Source organism: Microtus pennsylvanicus, chromosome 14, assembly GCF_037038515.1.
Source record: "Microtus pennsylvanicus isolate mMicPen1 chromosome 14, mMicPen1.hap1, whole genome shotgun sequence".
Classification (NCBI taxonomy): Eukaryota; Metazoa; Chordata; class Mammalia; order Rodentia; family Cricetidae; genus Microtus; species Microtus pennsylvanicus.
The window spans coordinates 9937520-9956657 of record NC_134592.1 but is presented as its reverse complement, the minus strand read 5'-3'; the positions used below and the strand labels follow the sequence as shown (position 1 = coordinate 9956657).

Below are 19138 nucleotides of genomic sequence, written 5' to 3'. Positions count from 1 at the left end.
TGCCTGCCCGACCCGACCCTGCCCAGGACTGTGGACCCTGTGCTGCTTGCCCAGCCCTATCCAAGCTCGGGATGGTTCAACAGGTCAGAGGGCCCAAAGCACTGTTCCATGGCTTGGAGGGACCTCCTGAAGCCCATACCTTGAAGCTTTTCCACAGTGGCAGAGGCCTCAGGGACACACCCTTCCAGAGCCTGAGGGAATGAGAGGCATGGAGCTGGCCTTCACCCACCTGGATTCAGGCAACATACTCTGGGGGCCCAGGTTCAGGCCAAGACTCCATCCTGCCCAAAAGAAGGACAACACATTGACTGTAAAGACAAATATTAGGTTTAATCTAAGGCATAAGAACAGAGAAGGCAACTCCATGGGACCACAGGCACAGAGTATCCTGGTCAGTCAGAGGGAAGGCCAGAGAGATTAGGTAAGCCTGGTTGCCCCAACCACAGCTGCATCCCGTTGCTGGACCAGAAGCAGCCTAGACTGCAGGAGCTGATGTAGCTAGACCAGTTCTGTGGCCCTGGCCCACAGAAGTGGGGGTAAGAGGCACTGGGCTGCACCCCTCAGGACTGCTGGCCGGCAGGGTTCACAGGCGGTCCTCTGCCAGCTTACACGTGCGCTTAACCCTGGCATAGGGTCCCATAGAGTCCTCAAATACAAAGTCCCAGAGCACCTTCACCCAGGAGTGGTGCTGCGGCAGGTGGTCGTAGTATTCGGGTGCAATCTTCCGCACCTGTGGAAAGGGGTGGGGGGGTCAAGGCTGCACCTTGGCTGGTACTCTACCACACATGCAATGAGAGCACACACGCGCACGCACACACACACACACCAGCTGCAGGTGAAGGAGGCCCCAGCAGGGAGGGCACCACAGCCCGAGTGCCCCACCTCAACACCCACCAACTTTCTGATCCCAAAGGTCAAGGTGGGTCCATTATGGCCCTGCAGAGTTCTGAGGCCTGTACCCTGAGGTCTTGAATAACACCTTCATTCCTCACCCCAGCATCCTATGCTCTGGCAGGCTCTGGGCTTCAGCTTTCGCTGCTTCCTCACCCAACACACGTCTCCACCCCGTCTTTACCCTGACCTGATATGCCATGTCTGCCTCCTCCCCCTGGGAGTGTTCCAGCCACCACGGTGCTGTGGAAATTGCTCTGCCACCTCCCCAGGGAAGGCAGTGTTCCACATCTGAGGTGGGCCCACCAGGCAGTCTTCTCTGCATCCCGGAGCAGGTGCGCTGTGAAAACTGCTCCTGTCAGAGGCAGCTTCCGGAGAGACGCAAGCCTGACTTCTGAGATAAGCTATCCCTTTTAACCTCTGCCTCCTTCTCAAATGGCCATTTGAGTGTGACAGTCATGGCAGGTGCGGCTTCATAGGCTGCACAAGCACAGCACTGGGACCATCCAAAGTCACCCAGCCCACTGTGTGTGCACAACAGACACACATACACACACACACACACACACACACACACACACACACACACACACCTGGGCACCCAAGAAGAACATACACAAACATACTCAGGAATTTCCCGAGAACCCTCCTCCACTGCTGCTCCTTGCCACACCTGTCTAACAGCCACTGGCATTCAAGGCTCCCTGTCCCTCTCAACCTTCACCCCCTACACCTCAGCCTCCCCTTCCTGTAGCTGTAACCGGTCTCCATTGGTTATAAGGACAAAACCACAGCTGTGCTGCCTGGCCATCTCCAGGCTGGGGACGTACGCCCAAACTGTCACAAGACTGACAGGAAATGAGCAGCCACAGGCGGGAGACAAAGCGGAGTGCTTCACAGGGTGTCCACTGATAGAGAAAAGGAAGCTGAAACGGGGCGAGTATGTGAGCAGGACACACCATCAGGTCCAATGAGCAGGGCTCCAGCAGCTGTGCACTAGCCTACGCTGCTAACCCGCACCTGCCTTGAGAAACTGTCTTATCTGGATCTGCCTCTTCCATCTCCAGCCCAGCACCCCAGAAATGAATGACCATCCCCTTACCAACACACAGAGGAGAAGTCAATCTAGGAATGGCAGAGCCTCCCCCCTTACTCCTCACTCCCCCTGTGCCGGCTCAGCCCAGGCTGAGCACTTACCAGAGGCAGGTAGCAGCCGGGGATGCTGGGAAAGTCATGGTGCTCCATGTGGTAGCCCACATTGAAGGTGATCCAGTTGAGGGGCCCGTAGTAGGAGTAAGTCTCATGGCCCTTCATGAACATATAATGCTCAGCCACAAAGTGGCCAGAGATAGGGTGTAGGCCCAGGCCCAGGAAGGATCCAGCTAGAAGGTAGACGACGGGTTTGATCCCCCAGAGGGCAAAAATGGTCAGGTCAACAGCCAGCTGCACCAGGGTATTGAGTATCTCCATACGAGTCACCGCCTTGGGGTTCACATAGAGTGGCCGCAGCGAGTAGAAGAAGGGTTGTAGGACCAGCCAGAGCAGCTTGCGGGCCGGCGTACAGAAGAACCAGCCTTCAAAGTTCGTGGGAATGTCCACGTCCAGCCCGTCGCCGCCCAGGTAACGATGGTGGTCCACATGGTACTTTTTGAAGGATGTGGCATAAGGTACGCCAATGGGTAGATTAGCGAAGATGGCAAACCAGCGGTTGCGGGAGGCAAAGTTCGTGCCAAAGGCAGTGTTGTGTGAGATGTCATGGATGGCCAGGGTCAGGGAGTGGTTGATGCAGCCACCAAAGGCATAAGCCCAGAAGAGCAGCCATCGCCAGGAGAGCCCCTTCACCAGCCAGCAGGCCAGAAACTGCACCAGCACCAGGCCCAGCACTGTCCACTTGATGTGGGGGTCTGGCCGCATCAGGGCCTTGATGGCTGGGTACTTGGCTACAGGGAAGACAAGAGTGATGAGTGACTTGGCATTCACTGAACCCTCTTCCTCTTCCTGTCATCTCCCATCTCAGCCCCTAGCAGTGCCTGAAAGCATTCAAGATTCCACCCCGTACCCTCAAGGGTCTTAGAGAGACATGCCATCCCTATACTTCGTGTCTTGGGAGAGTTGCAGCCTGGACTGTGGGGTACAAAGGATCTCCTACCTCTGACCACCTTTGGGAGGAGGCTGGCAGACTTCTCAGGGTGCAGGAATTTGTCACCAGCCTAAATAAAGTGCAGGTGTCACAACAGGTCACAGAAACCAAAGTAGCATCAGCGCCACAAGCCTTCTGGCTCCCAGTGTCCCAGTAAACACATGTCCGTGTCATGTATGACTTGGTACTTGGGCATGGTCAAAGAGGGATGATGTGGACTGGGCATTCCCAAACTTGTCAGGTGCTCAGAGTGGCGAGGCACAGCTTGGGAGGCAGTCCCTAAAATAAACAAGCACCGTAGAGAAGCTAACAAAATGCCACCTGTCTCTTCGGGACAGCAAGCGTCCATCCTTGCATAGTTTGTGTTGTTTTGTGTTTTGTTTTCTAGAAAAGGGGCAAATGGTACGTGTGGAAGTTACCCAGGTCAGGAAGGGCCAGGAGGGAAGGGCAGGCAGAGTGGTGACATGTTTAGGTGCTGGCACCTAGAGACTAAGGGTGGGGCAAGATCAGAAGGAGACAGCAGGATCTGGTCAAACATCAAGCGCTGCATCCAGGAACAGAGGGTCATCAAAAGCTCAGGGTGACAGATACCCCCAGGTCTGCTCTGTCCCTTGGCTTCCTGGACAAGGGCAGACATTCCAGAGATGGGGCCAGCACTGTCCTACAGATGGGGAAACTTCGCCAGCCAGGCAGGATCTTATTCTAGGGCACCTCAGTTAAATAGCATCAGTCCTCAGCATCAGCACCACTCTGAGCAGACAGTGGCCTCAGCTTGCCTTGCCTAGGGCTGGCCTGTAGGATCATAGCAGGGGCTGCAGCCTTGACTGGGATGGGCAAGGCCATGTCAACAGCAGTGATGCTATATAATGCCTCCAGCTTGCAAACCCAAAGGGGCAGGGTCGGAGGAGCAGTTCAGTTGCCTTGGGTTCATTCCCAGCACTGCATGAGCAAAGTGTGCCAACATACACAGCTAAAATCCTAGCACGTGGGGGTGGAGGCAGGAGGATCAGAGTTACACACACCTATAATCCTAACACATGGGGTTGGAGGCAGGAGGATCAGAGTTCAAGACATCTCTCAGCTATATGAGTTTGAGGTAGCCTGAACTGCATGAGACCATGTATAAATAAGCAAATAGGCAAATTATATATATATATGTTTTACCACAAGAAAAGAATGTTCGGTTAGACAGTGTTGGCTCATGCCTTTTATCTCGGCATTCAGGAGGCAGAAGCAGGAAGATCTCTGAGTTTGGTCTACAGAGCATGTTTTAGGACAGCCAGGGAAACAGAGAAACCCTGTTTTAAACCCCCCCCCAAAAAAAAGAAAAGAAAAAAAAGAAAGGGAGAGAGAACATTAGGCTGGGAGACACAGAATCACACCTCTGGTCCCAGGCACACAGGGACTGAGGAAGAAGGGTGGCTGGAACTCAGGAGCTCCAGACCACCTGACAAAGCAAAACTGAAGTCCCACTGTTTACGAATTCCAGCTCCCAAATACCTCACCTGAGCAATCTGGCGTGGCCCTGAGATAAGGCCTTGCTAGCTCCCTGAGGGATTTCAGGGGCAAGCTAAGGCAGGCTGACAGAGGCCACTTGTCAAGGTTCATGGTGGCATGTGGTGTGATGTCGTGGGCATGTCCCATCAGGGCATTAAATGTTTCCAATTTCAACCCTGCCCACAGTTACGGGGGAGGCCATTTAGCACCAGTGGTAAGCAGAACAATACACCCCCCCAAAATGCCCACATGCTAACACCACAACCTATGACCACCTTAGGGGAAAGGTCAAGAAGAGATGCACATATGATTAAAGCCATGTCAAGGCTCCCCAGGTAATGCAAGAGCCAAGCTGGGAGCCAAGGGCTAAATGAGGCACGAGGAGAGGCCACCTGTCTTGGAACACAGGAGGCCCGGTGAGGAAGGTGGGGGACTCCAGAAGCCAGGAAAGACCATGGAACCTGCTCCCCCGTGGAACTTCAGAAGGAATACAACTCTGCTGATGTGAATTTCTGCCCAGTGAAAACTAGGCCAGAATGCTAATGTCCAGAGCAAAAGATACTATGAAGTGGCATACATCCAACACGGTGATTCCATTCAGGGCCTCCTCCTCCCAGCCTTGGGACAGAGGCCAGCCAAGTGTGGCCTGGCTCTGAGGGCCCTGCTCCTCACCAGTCCTGGCAGGATGGCTCCTCCCTCTGGACTCAGCAGGGGTGTGGCTCTGAGCACACAGGACAGACAGATGTGTGAGCCATACTCTGGCCTTCCCCTGGAGGGACTGATGTCCCTGCTGCTACCTGGGGAGTTGGAGGGTAGGGAGACAGATGCAGAGCCAGGGTCCGAAGGACACCACCGGGGAGGGCCTCAGTGCTGCAGGAAAACGGAGAGGAACCCAGGACCATGCGGAAGGCAGCATGTCTTGATGACAGAATAGGGACATCTGCAGGATGACACCAGGAAAATCACATGCAAAGTTTCTTCATCTGTGCATGCTACCAGCTTCCCAGTCCCCCGTGAATGGCTTTGTGTACCTGCCTCACCCACGCAGCCTCCCTAGGCAGCAGCCAGCCTCCCTCCCTCCTGCTCAGCAACCCACTAGCTCCAGCTAAGGACGTCCAAAAGGCAGCTGCCTTTGCTTCCCCTTGGAAGGAAGCCAAGCATCAGCACAAGAGGGTGGGTCCAGCCACACCTGCGCCAGGTGAGCCCCAACCAGGTGAACTCCAAGGCAGTGGGGCCCAGGCCCAAGCTCAGATATAGACTAGCACATGCAGGGCACACCTGAGCACACAGCCTAGCAGAGGCTAGCCCATGCAGGACACACCTGAGCACACAGCCTAGCAGAGGCTAGCCCATGCAGGACACACCTGAGCACACAGCCTAGCAGAGGCTACCTCATGCAGGGCACACCTGAGAGCACACAGCCTAGCAGAGGCTAGCCCATGCAGGACATACCTGAGCACACAGCCTAGCAGAGGCTAGCCCATGCAGGGCACACCTGAGCACACAGCCTAGCAGAGGCTACCTCATGCAGGGCACACCTGAGAGCACACAGCCTAGCAGAGGGGACTGTGGGCCTGCTCTGGCTGGCTCTGTGTGTCAACTTGAAACAAGCTAGAGTCATCTGAGGAAGGAGCCTCAGTTGAGGAAATGGCTCCCTAAGATCCAGGTGTAAGGTATTTTCTCATTTAGTGATCAATGGGGAAAAGCCCAGCCCATGGTGGGTGGTGCCATCCCTGGGTCCTGGCTTCTATAAGAAGGTGGACTGAGCAAGGCAGGGGAAGCAAGCCAGTCAAGAGCACCTCTCCATGGCCTCTGCATCAGCTCCTGCCTCCAGAATCCTGTCCTGAATCCTTCGGTGATGAACAGCAATGCTGAAGTTTAGACCTAGTAAATAAACCCTTTCCTCCCCAACTTGCCTTTTGGTCACAATGTTTCATTGCATCAGTAGAAACCTAACTAAGACAAATTGGTACCAGAAGTGGGGTATTGCTGCGACAGTCCTGACCATGTTTGTGGGGAGGATTGTAGAAAGACTTTGGAATTCGGGTCTAGAAGAGCCGTTGAGAGTGAAGAGCTCTGTGGGGTACTCTGTGGAACTTGGAAGATGAGAACATTGAGAGCAGAGATAGAGGCCTGGCTTGAGAAGTCAGAGGGAAGTTTAAAGACTCGATCAGGGCCATTTGCTATTCTGAATTAAGATTCTGTGGCTCTGGTTAGCTGGGGCTGAAGAATTAGCTCTGATCAACAAGATACCAGAACTGCTGGAGCAAAACTTTGCTTTTCTGGGATACGTGATGCTCGTCGGCTGGAACTAGGAAATTTGCAGCAATGAAGAAGAGACCAGCATCACTGAGGTGAAATCTTCTGGGAACTGTTTCCTGAGATCACAGTGAGGTTGTGTTTCACAGGTGGCCAGTGTTGTACCTTGCGCTGGCCGCCACACTTGGCCATGTGTAAGAGCCACCCAGGTGACAATGGTTTTGAAGGCATGAAGGGGTCATGGAGAGCAGCTGGGCTCGGCACTGTGAGAGGCCAGAAGACGCCGTTGGTGAAGGTGCAGCCTCAGTGGCAATTGAAAGTCCAGGACGGAAGGGGCCATGCAGAGAAGCTGAGGCTTGGCACCTTGGAGAGAGCCTGTGGGAGGCTATTGGTGAAAGTACATCCCGGTTGCAGCCTAAGACCCCAGCGTTTTGGAGATGCCAGCACTGTAGGATGACCACCAATAGCAGCAGCAGCGGTGGAGTGGGACCAGCGGGAGCCTGGACACCGAGCTGTGTGTGCTGCGGAGGGCAGAGCTGGAGAAGCGACCCAAGCCATCTGTGGGAGTCCAGAAGATAGTCAGTGGGTCCCAGATCATTGGTTGGTCCCTCTTGAAGGTGGTACTTACTTTTGATTTTTAAGGGAGCCCACAGAAGAAAGACTTGAACTTTTCAAAGAAACTTGACTGAAATTTTAAAGGCTAAATTTGTAAAGACTGTGGGACTTCCAAAATTATTTATGATTTTAGCGTGAGATCGTGGGGATGAGTAAGAAAGGAAGAGATGTGGCTTACTAGTAGGCATGTCTGTGTGTCAGGTTGAGAAGGGGTCCGTTGTACTGGCTGGATTTGCATGTCAACTTGATACAAGCTAGAATCCCCAGAGAAAGTCTCAGTTGAGGAATGTGTCCACGAGATCCAGGTGTAAGGCATTTTCTCCCTTAATGATCAATGGGGGGGGGGGACAGCCCATGGTGGGTGGTGCTTTCCCTGGACTGGTGGTCCTGGGTTCTATAAGAAATCAGGCCGAGCAAGTCAGGGGAAGCAAGCCAGTAAGTAGCTCCCCTCCATGGCCTCTTCATCAGCTCCTGCCTCCAGGATCCTGCCCTGTGTGAGCTCCTGTCCTGACTCCCTTCAGTGATGAACAGTGATGTGGAAGTTAAGCCTAATAAACCCTGTCCTCCCTAACCTGCTCTTTGGTCATGGTGTTTCATCACAACAATGGAAACCCTAAGGCAGGGGTGCTTGCTCAATGACCCCTTCCCTCTGCCCAGGCCCTCTGCAAGAGTGCCCCTACCCCCAGCGCCAACAGCTCCCAATGAATAACTCAGCTGCACCCTGGAGTCCTAGCTGTCCCTCCTCTGCCTCAGTTCCCTCCCATAGAGGAGAAACATAACACATGGAAGGACAGTGTGTCCCCTCCCCACCCCATCCTGAACTCCCTAAGCTGCCCCTTGACAGACCCTGAGCGGTCCACACTGCTGCTGAGCCCCTCCGTCCTCTCTTGGTGGACACGGGCAGTATCCAGGCTCTAGCCCACTGAGCCTCTAGCCTGGATGCCCTATGCATATCTCAAGAGTTCTCAACTCTGCCACATGCCTGGAGCCCAGCCCTGGCAGCCAGCTAGAACTCCACAGTCAAGCATCCTCAGACTCAAGCCAGTGCCCCCCTCTCTTGGGCTGCCTTCTCCACCCCACTTCTGGTGTGCCTTCCCTGACAGCCTACTAAACTAGAGGCACATGGAGGTGGCATCTGCCCTAGGGGCACATGGCCACTGGCTCTAAGGAGGCCTGACCTAAATGCTCCAGATTTGCCAGTACATGTGCTAGTCACTTGTTCTTAAGGACCCAGAGCCTATGGTAACAACTCCATCCACAAGAGACACTCCTTGTCGTCGTTGTCTTCTTCTTCTTCTTCTTCTTCTTCTTCTTCTTCTTCTTCTTCTTCTTCTTCTTCTTCTTCTTCTTCTTCTTCTTCTTCCTCTTCCTCCTCCTCCTCCTCTTCCTCCTCTCTCTCTCTCTCTCTCTCTCTCTCTCTCTCTCTCTCTCTCTCTCTCTCTCTCTCTCTCTTGTTTTTAAAAACAGGGTTTCTTTGTGTAGCCTTGGCTGTCCTGGAAATTGCTCTGTAGAGCAGGCTGGCCTTGAACTCACAGAGATCCGCCTGCCTCTGCCTCCTGAGTTCTAGGATTAAAGGTGAGCGCCACCACTGCCTGGCCACAGACACTCTTAACCTGTACCTTTGAGGACACCTCCTGGTTTGTCAACTGTGCCATCAGGGACAGAGTCAAGAGCTGGGCAGGAGAGCAGCAGAGAGGGCCTGTCAGCTGCAGGCCACTCCAGCACACCCTCCCTATTGACCCATGGACCTCCCCCCTCTCTTTGATCTACAATGGGGTCCCACCAGTAAGACCTATTATCACTTCCGTTCTATAACCATCATGCCCCTCCCAGCCGGCATCAACACCACCCAGGACAGGATTCTCCCACCCCTTTCCAGGGAAGCTAATGAAGGCACAAGACTACTAGTCTGGCTACAGGGGAGTGATCTTGTCTCCTGGGTCATGGGATCCTTCAGTGGTTCAGCCTCTCTCCTCCCGCCACCATACCGCTTGGTGATGATGATGCCCCCTAGTGACCATAGGCAGAAGTACCATCATCTCTCCATAGCTGACCAGCCTCTCATCCAAGCACCCGAAGCTTTCTAGAACTTCCTCCCAGCTCCACCTCAGACTGCAAGGATGACTCCCCACTACTTTGATCTGTCCTAGCCCAGTTCTGAGTCACGGGCAAGCCTGGCCCTTCCCTAGCACGTTGGAGTCCCCTGGGAGAACTGGACAGTATTAACAGTGGTCGGGGGCGCCTTCCTGAGTCTCACATCTGTCTCCTCACTCGCCCACTTGTTAGACCTGGGTCTGCATGCCGGTCTCCGGGGATCCCCAGCTGATAAATTATGGACTTGGAATCAGGGACAGGCATGTGAGTCCACACAGGGCACATAGTGTGCCCTGGCTATGGTGCTCTGACAGGCAAACAGTGGGATGGACTCTTGAACTGAAATTTACCCACTGAAGATACCAGGGTAGCTGCTGGTGGGAATGGCCTCAGACCCTAAGAAGTGTTTGAGGTAACAGAAGTATGGTCAGATTGGGTCACGTTGCAAACTAAAGACACCTGCAGTGTGGCCTTAAAATGAAGCCCTTGAATGACATGCTAATATACCTCCATACGGTTGCTAAAAACGAAAGCAGGAACACGGCATTAAGACAGACTAAGTGGGGCTGGAGAGATGGCTCAGAGGTTAAGAGCATTGTCTGCTCTTCCAAAGGTCTTGAGTTCAATTCCCAGCAACTACATGGTGGCTCACAACCATCTGTAATGGGGTCTGGTGCCCTCTTCTGGCCAGCAGGCATACACACAGACAGAATATTGTATACATAATAAATCAATAAATATTTAAAAAAAAAAAGGACAGACTAAGTGCAGCATTCCGGAACGTGTGAGCCAGGCTGGCAAGGTGTGTTGGGGACATAGAGACAGTGCTCTATCTGAGCAGAACCCAGGCAGCCCCAACTCAGATCCCCACATGATTGGTTAGGAAGTGAGGCCTTGGGGTGATTAAATCACAAGATGGGTCCCTTATAGTGGGACAGTAGACCAGAGTGCTCCCTCACACAGAAGACCAGCATTCTCCCTCGCCTCTCAGCTGCACGAGGCCATGATAAGAACATGGAACTGACCTTCACCAGACCAGGCACCTGGCACCCAGGCTGATCCTGGTGGCCTTTGGCTAGGGGTGGCTATGGTGTAGAGGGTCGGTTGCTTCCGCTTTCCCTAAGTCCCCAGAATCACTGGGCACCAGACACAACTGAGCATTGAGTGGGAAAGTCTGGTGCAGAGTTACACCTGGGGACAAAGGTAGAGGGTGTGGCATCCCCGAAGGGAGCAAGGGAAGGAAGTTGGCAGGGGAGGGGCATGTGGGCCGACTCCCAGGGTTCCCGGGCACAGGAAGCAGAGTGGGAATCTCTTCCCCAGCTCTACCTCAGAGATGCGCCCAGGAAAGTGGGTGCCAGCCACAGTGAAAACCATTGCAGAAATTGGTAAATGCCTCAACTCGGGGCTTTTAGTTCCTTCCAGAGAGCCAATGGCTTCACATTTACCATACGCCGCGTGCACACGTGCATGTATGTGACCGTGCATTCGTGTTATTTCTTTGCCGGGTTATTTCTTTAGAATACTTGAAGCTAAGACACGGCGAAAGCACATGAAGTCAGTTGATGAAAAGGGAAGAAAAAGAAGTCTATCTGGAACTCAGCAGATCTCTGAGTTTGACGCCAGCCTGGCCTACAGGGTTCCAGAAAAGCTGGGACTACATAGAAAAGCCAAAAAAGAAGGAGGAGGAAGAGGAGGAGGAGGAGAAGGGGAGAAGGAGGAGAAGGAGGAGGAGGAGGAGGAGGAGGAGGAGGAGGAGGAGGAGGAGAAGAAGAAGAAGAAGAAGAAGAAGAAGAAGAAGAAGAAGAAGAAGAAGAAGAAGAAGAAGAAGAAGAAGAAGAAGAAGAAGAAGACATCTAGATGTCTAGCTGGGGACGGCAGGAGGGTCCTGGTGTCGGCCCAGCATGTGCCAGGTCCTGAGCTCCACCCTTAGTGCCACAAAAATAAACAACCAGGACCAGCACAGAACAATCCTTACAGAGGCCGGGAAGTTGCCTGGACCTCCCAGATTGGGGAGGAGGCAAAATACAGAGACAAGTAGCAGGGTCAATGTCTGTTATCCCTGCTAGGCCAGAGCAGAGGCCAGAGTTTAGCAACAGAAGGTGTAACAGGGAACAACATGACCGCTAACTCCTGCACTGCTGGGGACCGGCTCCCCACATCCCATTTTCCCATTTCTGCTTGGTGCAACATTATAAACGCCATTATAAGTGCCAGCAGCACACTGCCCCTGACCACAAAACCATGGTCCTATAGCTGGGGGTAAAAAAAACCAAACCCCCGAGGAGACTCTGGCACTAAAGGCAGCCACAGAACTGGGCAGGAAGGCAGGCAGACCCCTCTCCTATAATCTCAGACCCTGCCTGGCAGAGAAAGTTACAGACTCAACCAGATCCCTGAAGAGCCTAGCAAGAGGCAGGCTTACAGCCAGCCACCCTGGAGTCTACATGTCTCTGGCTGGGTGATCAGGGCCTCACCTTCCCCTGGCAGCTCGCTCTGTGCCCTAGACTCTCGGGCGGCATTTAGGTCTTCTGATCTTCCCAAAGGCCATCGCCAGTGAGAGAAGTTTCAGCCAAGCCTTTCCTAAGCAAACAATCCAACAACTGACTTTTATTTCCTGGTTTCCCTTGTGTGTGTGTGTGTGTGTGTGTGTGTGTGTGTGTGTGTGTACCTTGCTTTCATATTTTCTTAAAAAAAGCAAACAAAACTACAAAGCTATTTATCTTCAAAAAAACAAACCCAAGCTTGTGTGGCCATAGCTCAGTGTGTAATGGGTCAGCTTCCTGCCTGCCCTGGCCTGAGAGACACGTTCTTGGATGCTGCCATGAATCCTATTTTCTTAGGACTCCGTGCCAGGAGGGCATGTTCTCATCCTAGGTAGCAGCAGAGGTGGACTTTGGTCTTATCGCAGAACACCTGAAGCCAACCCTTAGCAATGACTTCCTGAGACCTGACTGGGAGATTCCGATCTTAACCAACACCTACAGGCTCCGTGCTCGACGTAGCCACCAGTCAGTCAGTGAATTACAACTGGACGTGAGCAACCCAGGCCTCGGCAGCCCCTGCACTGTTCGGCTCCTCCTCTCTGACTGGCACTTAGAAAAGAGTTATGTTCAGGATCCACCCCGAGGCTGGGAGGGAAGGAGAAATGGGTGGGGCTTCTTGTACTCTGTCCTCAGTGAGTCCCCAGCCCTTTCTGGAGGAGGTTGCCACCCATGTCTGTGGGGATCCTGGCCTTCATGAATCCTTCACACATCACCTCCCGAGTCTGAACAGCAACTTCGTAAGGAAGGCTTTCCCTTCAGCCTTCCTGCTCCGCCAAGCTGCAGCTTCCTCGTCTGAACACTGACTCACCCCTAAGTCACAAGTGACTCTTGGAATCGGGGCCATGGGATCAGCCTTTCTACCAGTCACTAAATTGCAGCTACAGAGCCCAGAGCTTGGGCAATGGAGCTGGGGAGGCAGAGACTAGAGAGAGCCTTCACCTGATTGGCCAGGACCATCAGAGCAGCTGGTGGGGTGGGGTGGGGAACTTCCTTGATGAGGGAACACTGAACCATACTGATCAATGCAGGAAATCCAGAGCCCAAGCAGATTAAAGAACACACATCCCAAGTCACCGGCACAAACTGGGCAGGGAACAGGAAGTCACAGTCCCTACAGCAGGGGCATGAATGTAAGTCCCTGAAGATGACAGTTCTCTTGCTATGCCTGACCAGAGTGTCCCCATCAACTCCCCACAGCTCCTGCGCTGTTCCCATTTCCCCACCAATCTTTCTAGGAAATCTGGATATGTCCCAGGGCCCATGGTTCTCTGGTTAGAGACATTTAGGGCTGGGCTGCAGCTTGGCTGGTGGTGTTTGTTGTTTAGTGTGTGCAAAGCCCTCGGTTGATTCCCCAGCACCCCATAAATGCTGGATGTGGTGAAGAGTGCCTGTAATCCCAGTCCTAGGAAGGCTGAGAAGAGAGGACCACAAATCTGAAGCCCACTCGTTCATATGGGAGGGAGGGAGGTCCTTGTCATGTCCCTTATTGGCGCTGGTCCCTCAGGAAGCCTGCCTCACCCTCCACTACTGTACCAGGGAGAGCAACCCCTGGGGGCAGGGACGCGGGGGTAGGTTGTTACAGGTGCAGTCACCTGGACTCCATGAGCACCTGTGGGCAGGGACACACAGAGACACACCCTATATGTGTCTCTGCTCACAGATCTTCTCTACCTAAGGCCAGGTGCCCAGAGAATTGAGGAAGAGAAGCTGGGGGGCCAGGGGAAAGGCTGAGGAGGCCCCTACTCCCCTACTCCCCTACTCCCCCCCCCCTCAGCACAATGGAACACCTAGACCAACGCACCTGCCCTCCTCTGGTGGCGGTAGTGCCTGCTAAGTTCCCACAAGCAGAGAGCATGGCTTACCCAGACATATAGGAGACAACCACAAGACACAAACCCACAGGACAATTGCCAGACCCTGAGCCCCTAACTGCAGCGATAGCGGGTCAAGTGCACCGTGAGTTTAAAAGTTAAGACAGAAGCTTCCACAATTAAGGGCAGATCAGGAAGACGCCAACAACAAAAACTCTAGGAAAAAGACTCATCAGATCGAGACCTGGCTGAAGACATCCTAAAGACCTGGACCCCTGCCCGGATACCACCGGCAAGGAAAACGGAAGCCGACAGTTGAGTAACCGCGAGTTAAACCCACAGCCAATCCGATGAAACAGAAGGGTTAACAGATGCTAGGGCGCCAAAGTGAGGTGGGGTGGGGGGGTTGGAATGAGAGCTGCAAGGAGCGTTCTGTGCACAAGGAGGGTTGGGACGTCGGAGGAAGGAGCTCTTGTCATGCACCCTCCACCTACGGAGCCCGAGACTCCTGCCCTTCTCGTGGAATCCGCAGGACCGGGCCCACCCTGGGACGTCTGCGGCGGGAAAGCCGCGATCCTCTGGTAGGACCCTCGAGTTCTACCGCTTCCTGAGAAGGTGTCCTGCACATTCCCGGTGGGTGGGCTTGGCCACTGCGCTAGGGAGTCAGCGCACAGCAGGTGCCTACTGGTTGCTGCTGAAGAACCCACGGTTCAGCGCGTACTAAGCAGTTCTCCCACTGTCCGCCCATCCCGCAGCGGCCATCGGGTCGCCAGTTATGGTCGCACGCGCTCACCGAGCATCTCCTTGCGCCGCTGCGTGTGCGGCTGGTCGCTGTAGACCCACTCGAAGTCGCTGCGGCCCGCGCTGTTGCCCATGGTGGCGACACTGGGGCCCCGAGCGCGCTCCGCTCTGCTGAGTTCTGCTCACCTGTCGCAGGGTGCCCGCTCCGGGCGGGGACCTAAGGACCCGGGAGGAGGCGGGGTAGGGGGCGGGGCCGAGACTTAGGCGCCTCGTGGGCGGACCTGGGCGGGTGGCGGTGGTTCCCCAAAACTCAAGAGGTCTGGGTTGGGAGATGCGACGGTGCCCGCACCCTGGCTCCTGGACGCCTGGAGTCCTTGAATCCTTGACCGCTTGGCGACGGCCACTGCCACTTTCAGGCTGTGTGCTCCAGTGCGCACCTGTCCCCATGCCCGGCCGGTCTCACCGCGGAGCGCAGTACACTCTGTGTTCTAGACTTTAGGGCATTTGGGTCTTCTGATCCCGGCATCACGGAGGAGTAAGTGGAAACAAATGTTGGGGGACATGGAACTGGTAAGAGGTACCCGGAAGCAAGGACCTTGGGACAGACAGGCCCCAGTAATGTCTTCCCCTGCTTGTCCCTTTCGTGCATGCACGCAGGCACGCACGCACTCACCACTCACGGCAGAGGGACATTAAAGACACAACAAAAGCATGGCAGTGAGTCAAACATGAGGAATACAGGTTCAGAGATGATTCCGGGTGAGCTGTGCCATGGCACAGGTTGGCTTTGGAGCAGTTTTGCACTGGACCTTGTGGGATGAATAGGTGGTCAACAGCAAGAGAAAAGGGAACAGCAGTGCAAAGTCTGAGGAGAAATGAGCAGACTCAGACTTGGGTCTGTGGGGCGACAGAGGTCTCATCTGCTCTCCGCCTGCTTCTGGTGTTCCAGGGGTTCAGAACCTGGCCTCCCCGTGGCCCTGTCTGTTCCAGCAGCCACGGCCACCACAGGCAGGCATGGGATGGAGAGTGTCCTCTTCTTCCTGAGGCCCAGGCCCATGGACCACTCTCAGCGCTGGCTGGAGCTGAGGAGGACTTTGATGATATCTGAGTGGAGAAGGGCACCAAGGACGGTTCCACAGTCCAGTAGGGAAGACACTCAGTCAGACGCTGTCCCCACTGCCTGTGCCACAGAGCCAGAGTGATTGCTGCCACATCAAGAAGAACCCGCAGCTGCCATCCCACCAGCTGCCAGAACCAGGCACATGGGAAGGCCTTTCTTGCGGGGAGGGGGCAGGAATACAGGGGGACCTTTACCAGGACTCAACCCCCAACCTCTGGTCTGGCCTGGAAAGCCACCAAGGTAAAAGCACTTGTCACGTGTTGACCTCCATGTTGATTGCTGTAATCTTTCGTCTTGATGCTTGCACCTGGGTTCCTGACCTTCCGGTCACCTCATGCCAACATCCTCAGGCCCAAGCCAGGGGCTAGAAAACATACTCTTCGCTCAAGACACCACCTGCCCAGGGAAAAGGAAGCCAGAGTACTCGGTTCACAGAGACAACGGAGTTCAAAGAGGACTGAGATATCCAGGCATAGCCGGACACACCAGCAACCCCTGCCCTCAGGATGCTGAGGCAGGAGACTTGCAAGGATGTGTATCTCTGATGTCTCCATGAGCAACTCTTGTCACACATAGAGCAAGGGTTCTGTAGGATTGCAAAGGAGCTGAAGCTATGGCCAAACCCCACAGTAGCACGTGCATCCTCGCAGAGTCTGACAGGATGCTGGTGTGAGCAGACATGTAACTCCACAGCACCCAATCACGTGCCGTGAGTCACACTCCCCACAGCAGTAATACCAGGCTGTGCATTCACTGTGTTTCACGGCGTCATTTCTCGGGGTGTTCCCTGAGCTTCTTAAACAACAGATCACCAAGGCTGTCAGCGTGCCTCGGGCTAGAACCGCCACCTAGCATCACGAGGCGCCAGTTCCATTCACCCCACTGTAAACACGGTAAGGTAGTGTACGTCTGCTGTGCCCTGTATTTCACTGCATTGTCTCTAGTGCACCGTTTAATCTTGTTTTGTGCACGGTGGCATCAGGAGCAACAGGCAACAATACGTAAAGGTTAGAGGCCAGGAGCCATAGGGTTGTGTAAATACGTTATTACATTATCCTGTTAGCGCAATGGCTAAATTCCCTAACCATGAGTATTATGAAACATTTCCTCACTGTCAAGACACACACACAAACACACACACAATATATATATATATGCATAATATATTCATAGTCATATACTATACGCATAATCATATATATGGTCATGCAATTCTGTGTATCTCTATTTTAGACAAGCTATTGAGTTCCTGGCAAGTTGGTAAGCAGAACTCTCATGGCCTGGCAGTAGGAGGAAGCTTGAATGTCAGTTACTTCAGAGAGCACTTGACATCCATCACGTCCCTAGGCTTGGGAGCAGCCTGTGGTTGCTGCCTGCTGGTTTCTTCTTGGGACCTGGTTATGATCTTTTATATCTGGTTCTGGTATCAGGAGTTGTCTGAGGACTCAGGGACTGTCCTTTGGTGACAAAAACCAGGCCAGAACGCATCATTATCAAACCTCCTGCCCTCAGTGCCAATAACCTGGCTCACGGCCAGGACCCAGAGTCAGTGACCTCTAAGGGAAGTCGCTCAAACAAAGAAAGGCAGCCCTCCAGAAAGGGGTGGAATGGGTTTGAGGGGGAAGAGAAACAGCAGAATTGTATGGAGGGTGGGGAACAACACAGCCTTCCAAGAGCCCGGTGTGACACGGAGTGCTGGAATCTCAGGACTCGGGAGTTAGAGCCAGGGGACAAATTCAAGAGCAGCTATGTAGTAAGTCTCAAAAGAAATTGATAACACTCCCCAAGGTGCGTCGTGTTTGAAAACAAAAACCAAAGTTGGTAATGCGTCTCAGTGACAAGGCCTGGTTCCATCTCCACACAAAATAAGTATTAAAAATCAAGCAATCAATTAATAATATACATCAGCTAAAAATGATTCTAGAACATCACTCTGGCCAACCAGCATTCCCTGCTCTCTGATTCTTGGTCATCCCAGATGGGAGGAGTCCTAGCAAGAGGGTCCTGCACCCTGAATGCCAGCATGCCTATCCCATCATGATGGACAGCACCCCCAGAATGAATCCAAACAGATCCTTCCTCCTATAGTGGCTTTCAGGTATTTGGTCAGAACTCTGTGAAAAACAACTAGGCAGTGTCTCCTGGGAAGGTTCCTCAGCTACTTATTAACTCAGGTGCACTTAGTCCGACAGTATTGGAAAAGAATTCTTGGCTGGGTCAGTGAGGTGATCAATGGAATTTGAGCTAGAGAAGTTTTATATCTAGATAACGATGGGCACTGTGTATACTCTCAGAGGAAGGTCATTGCTCCTTTGTTCTCTATACTTTGAGACAGGCTGTCTTGCTGAACCCCCAGCTTGCTGATTTAGCAGTCCAAGCTGGCAGCTTAATCTGGGGAGCTTCCGTCTCCTCGCCCCAAGTGCTGGCACTGCAGGGAGACCACAATGCCAAGCTGGAATCCAAAATCTATTACCATAACTACTACTACTATAGTTACTAGTGTGTATGTGACGGGGGAGGTGCATGCCCCATAGGCATGTAGGGGATAGAGGAAAATCTGTGATATGGTGTGGTGCTTTGAATGAGAAATGTTCCCCATAGACGCCAGTATTGAGTCCCAGTCAGTGGTGCTGTCTGGAGAGGTTTGGAAGGTGTGGCTTGGAGAGGGATGGGCTTTGAGAGTTCACAGCATCTCCCTGCTTCCTGTTTGCTCTCTGCTTGGGGCTTCCCACTCCCGCAGCCTTGCCTGCCTCTTGCTGCTGGCCTCCCTGCCAGGCTGGATCATTGCCCTTCCTTCTGAACGTTTCCTTGATCATGGTGTTTCTCACAGCCCAGAAAGTAACTAGGGCGAGCAGGTTCTCTCCTCCCTCTTCTTCATGGGTTCTAGAGATGGAACTTAGACCCCAGGCTTGTGTGTCAAGGGCTTTAGCACTGAGCCCTCTCCCCGCCTTCTGCTATTTGTTTTGGTTGCTAATACAGGGTTTTTGGTAATGCAGGCTAGCCTCAGTCTCTTTGTGTAGCCAGGGGTGGCTTTGAACTCCTGATCCTCCTTCCATATTCCAAATACTGTTACTAGACTGTCTTTAAAGTGTACGTGTGAAGATTTTTGAAAAAGAACCCTTTAGGGCTAGAGGTCAGTGAAAAGTTTCAGTACTGGAATAAGCCTCTCTCCCTACACAGTAATCCGAATCAGACCCAATCAAATCGAATTAGAAAAAGCACAGGTTTAATGGATACCAACATTCCCGGTGGCTCTCGAAGCCCTAGAGAGGAGCTGGGGAAGGAAGACCAGACCGGAAAATCATGTGTTTGTTCTCTGGGGTACAATTTAAATACCTTGTGTGAGTGGTCTTGAACATCTCTGGGGAGGGAGCATCGTTTGGTGGGCTTTCTCCTTGGTGGAGTCTGGACTGAGGCAACTCCCAGG

The 19138-nt window shown here is 53.3% G+C and overlaps 1 protein-coding gene across 1 annotated transcript; it reads right to left on the bottom strand.

Moving 5' to 3' along the window:
* Positions 1-304: 304 nt before the first annotated feature.
* Degs2 (delta 4-desaturase, sphingolipid 2) lies at positions 305-14792 on the bottom strand. Its single transcript, XM_075947454.1, has 3 exons — positions 14644-14792; positions 2089-2831; positions 305-730 (listed from the first exon to the last, which is right to left on the bottom strand). Exons 1-3 carry the CDS (start codon positions 14723-14725, stop codon positions 584-586), a joined length of 972 nt encoding a protein of 323 aa, XP_075803569.1. The 5' UTR covers positions 14726-14792; the 3' UTR covers positions 305-583.
* Positions 14793-19138: the final 4346 nt, after the last annotated feature.

Bases quoted from the DNA above. Each gene is read 5' to 3' on its own strand.
- Degs2 (XM_075947454.1), bottom strand. From the start codon at position 14,725: ATGGGCAACAGCGCGGGCCGCAGCGACTTCGAGTGGGTCTACAGCGAC. The intron at 2,832-14,643 runs GTGAGCGCGTGC...TCTTCCCTGTAG, and splicing joins GCGGCGCAAGGAGATGCTCG to CCAAGTACCCAGCCATCAAG. The intron at 731-2,088 runs GTAAGTGCTCAG...CCCTTTCCACAG, and splicing joins CCGGCTGCTACCTGCCTCTG to GTGCGGAAGATTGCACCCGA.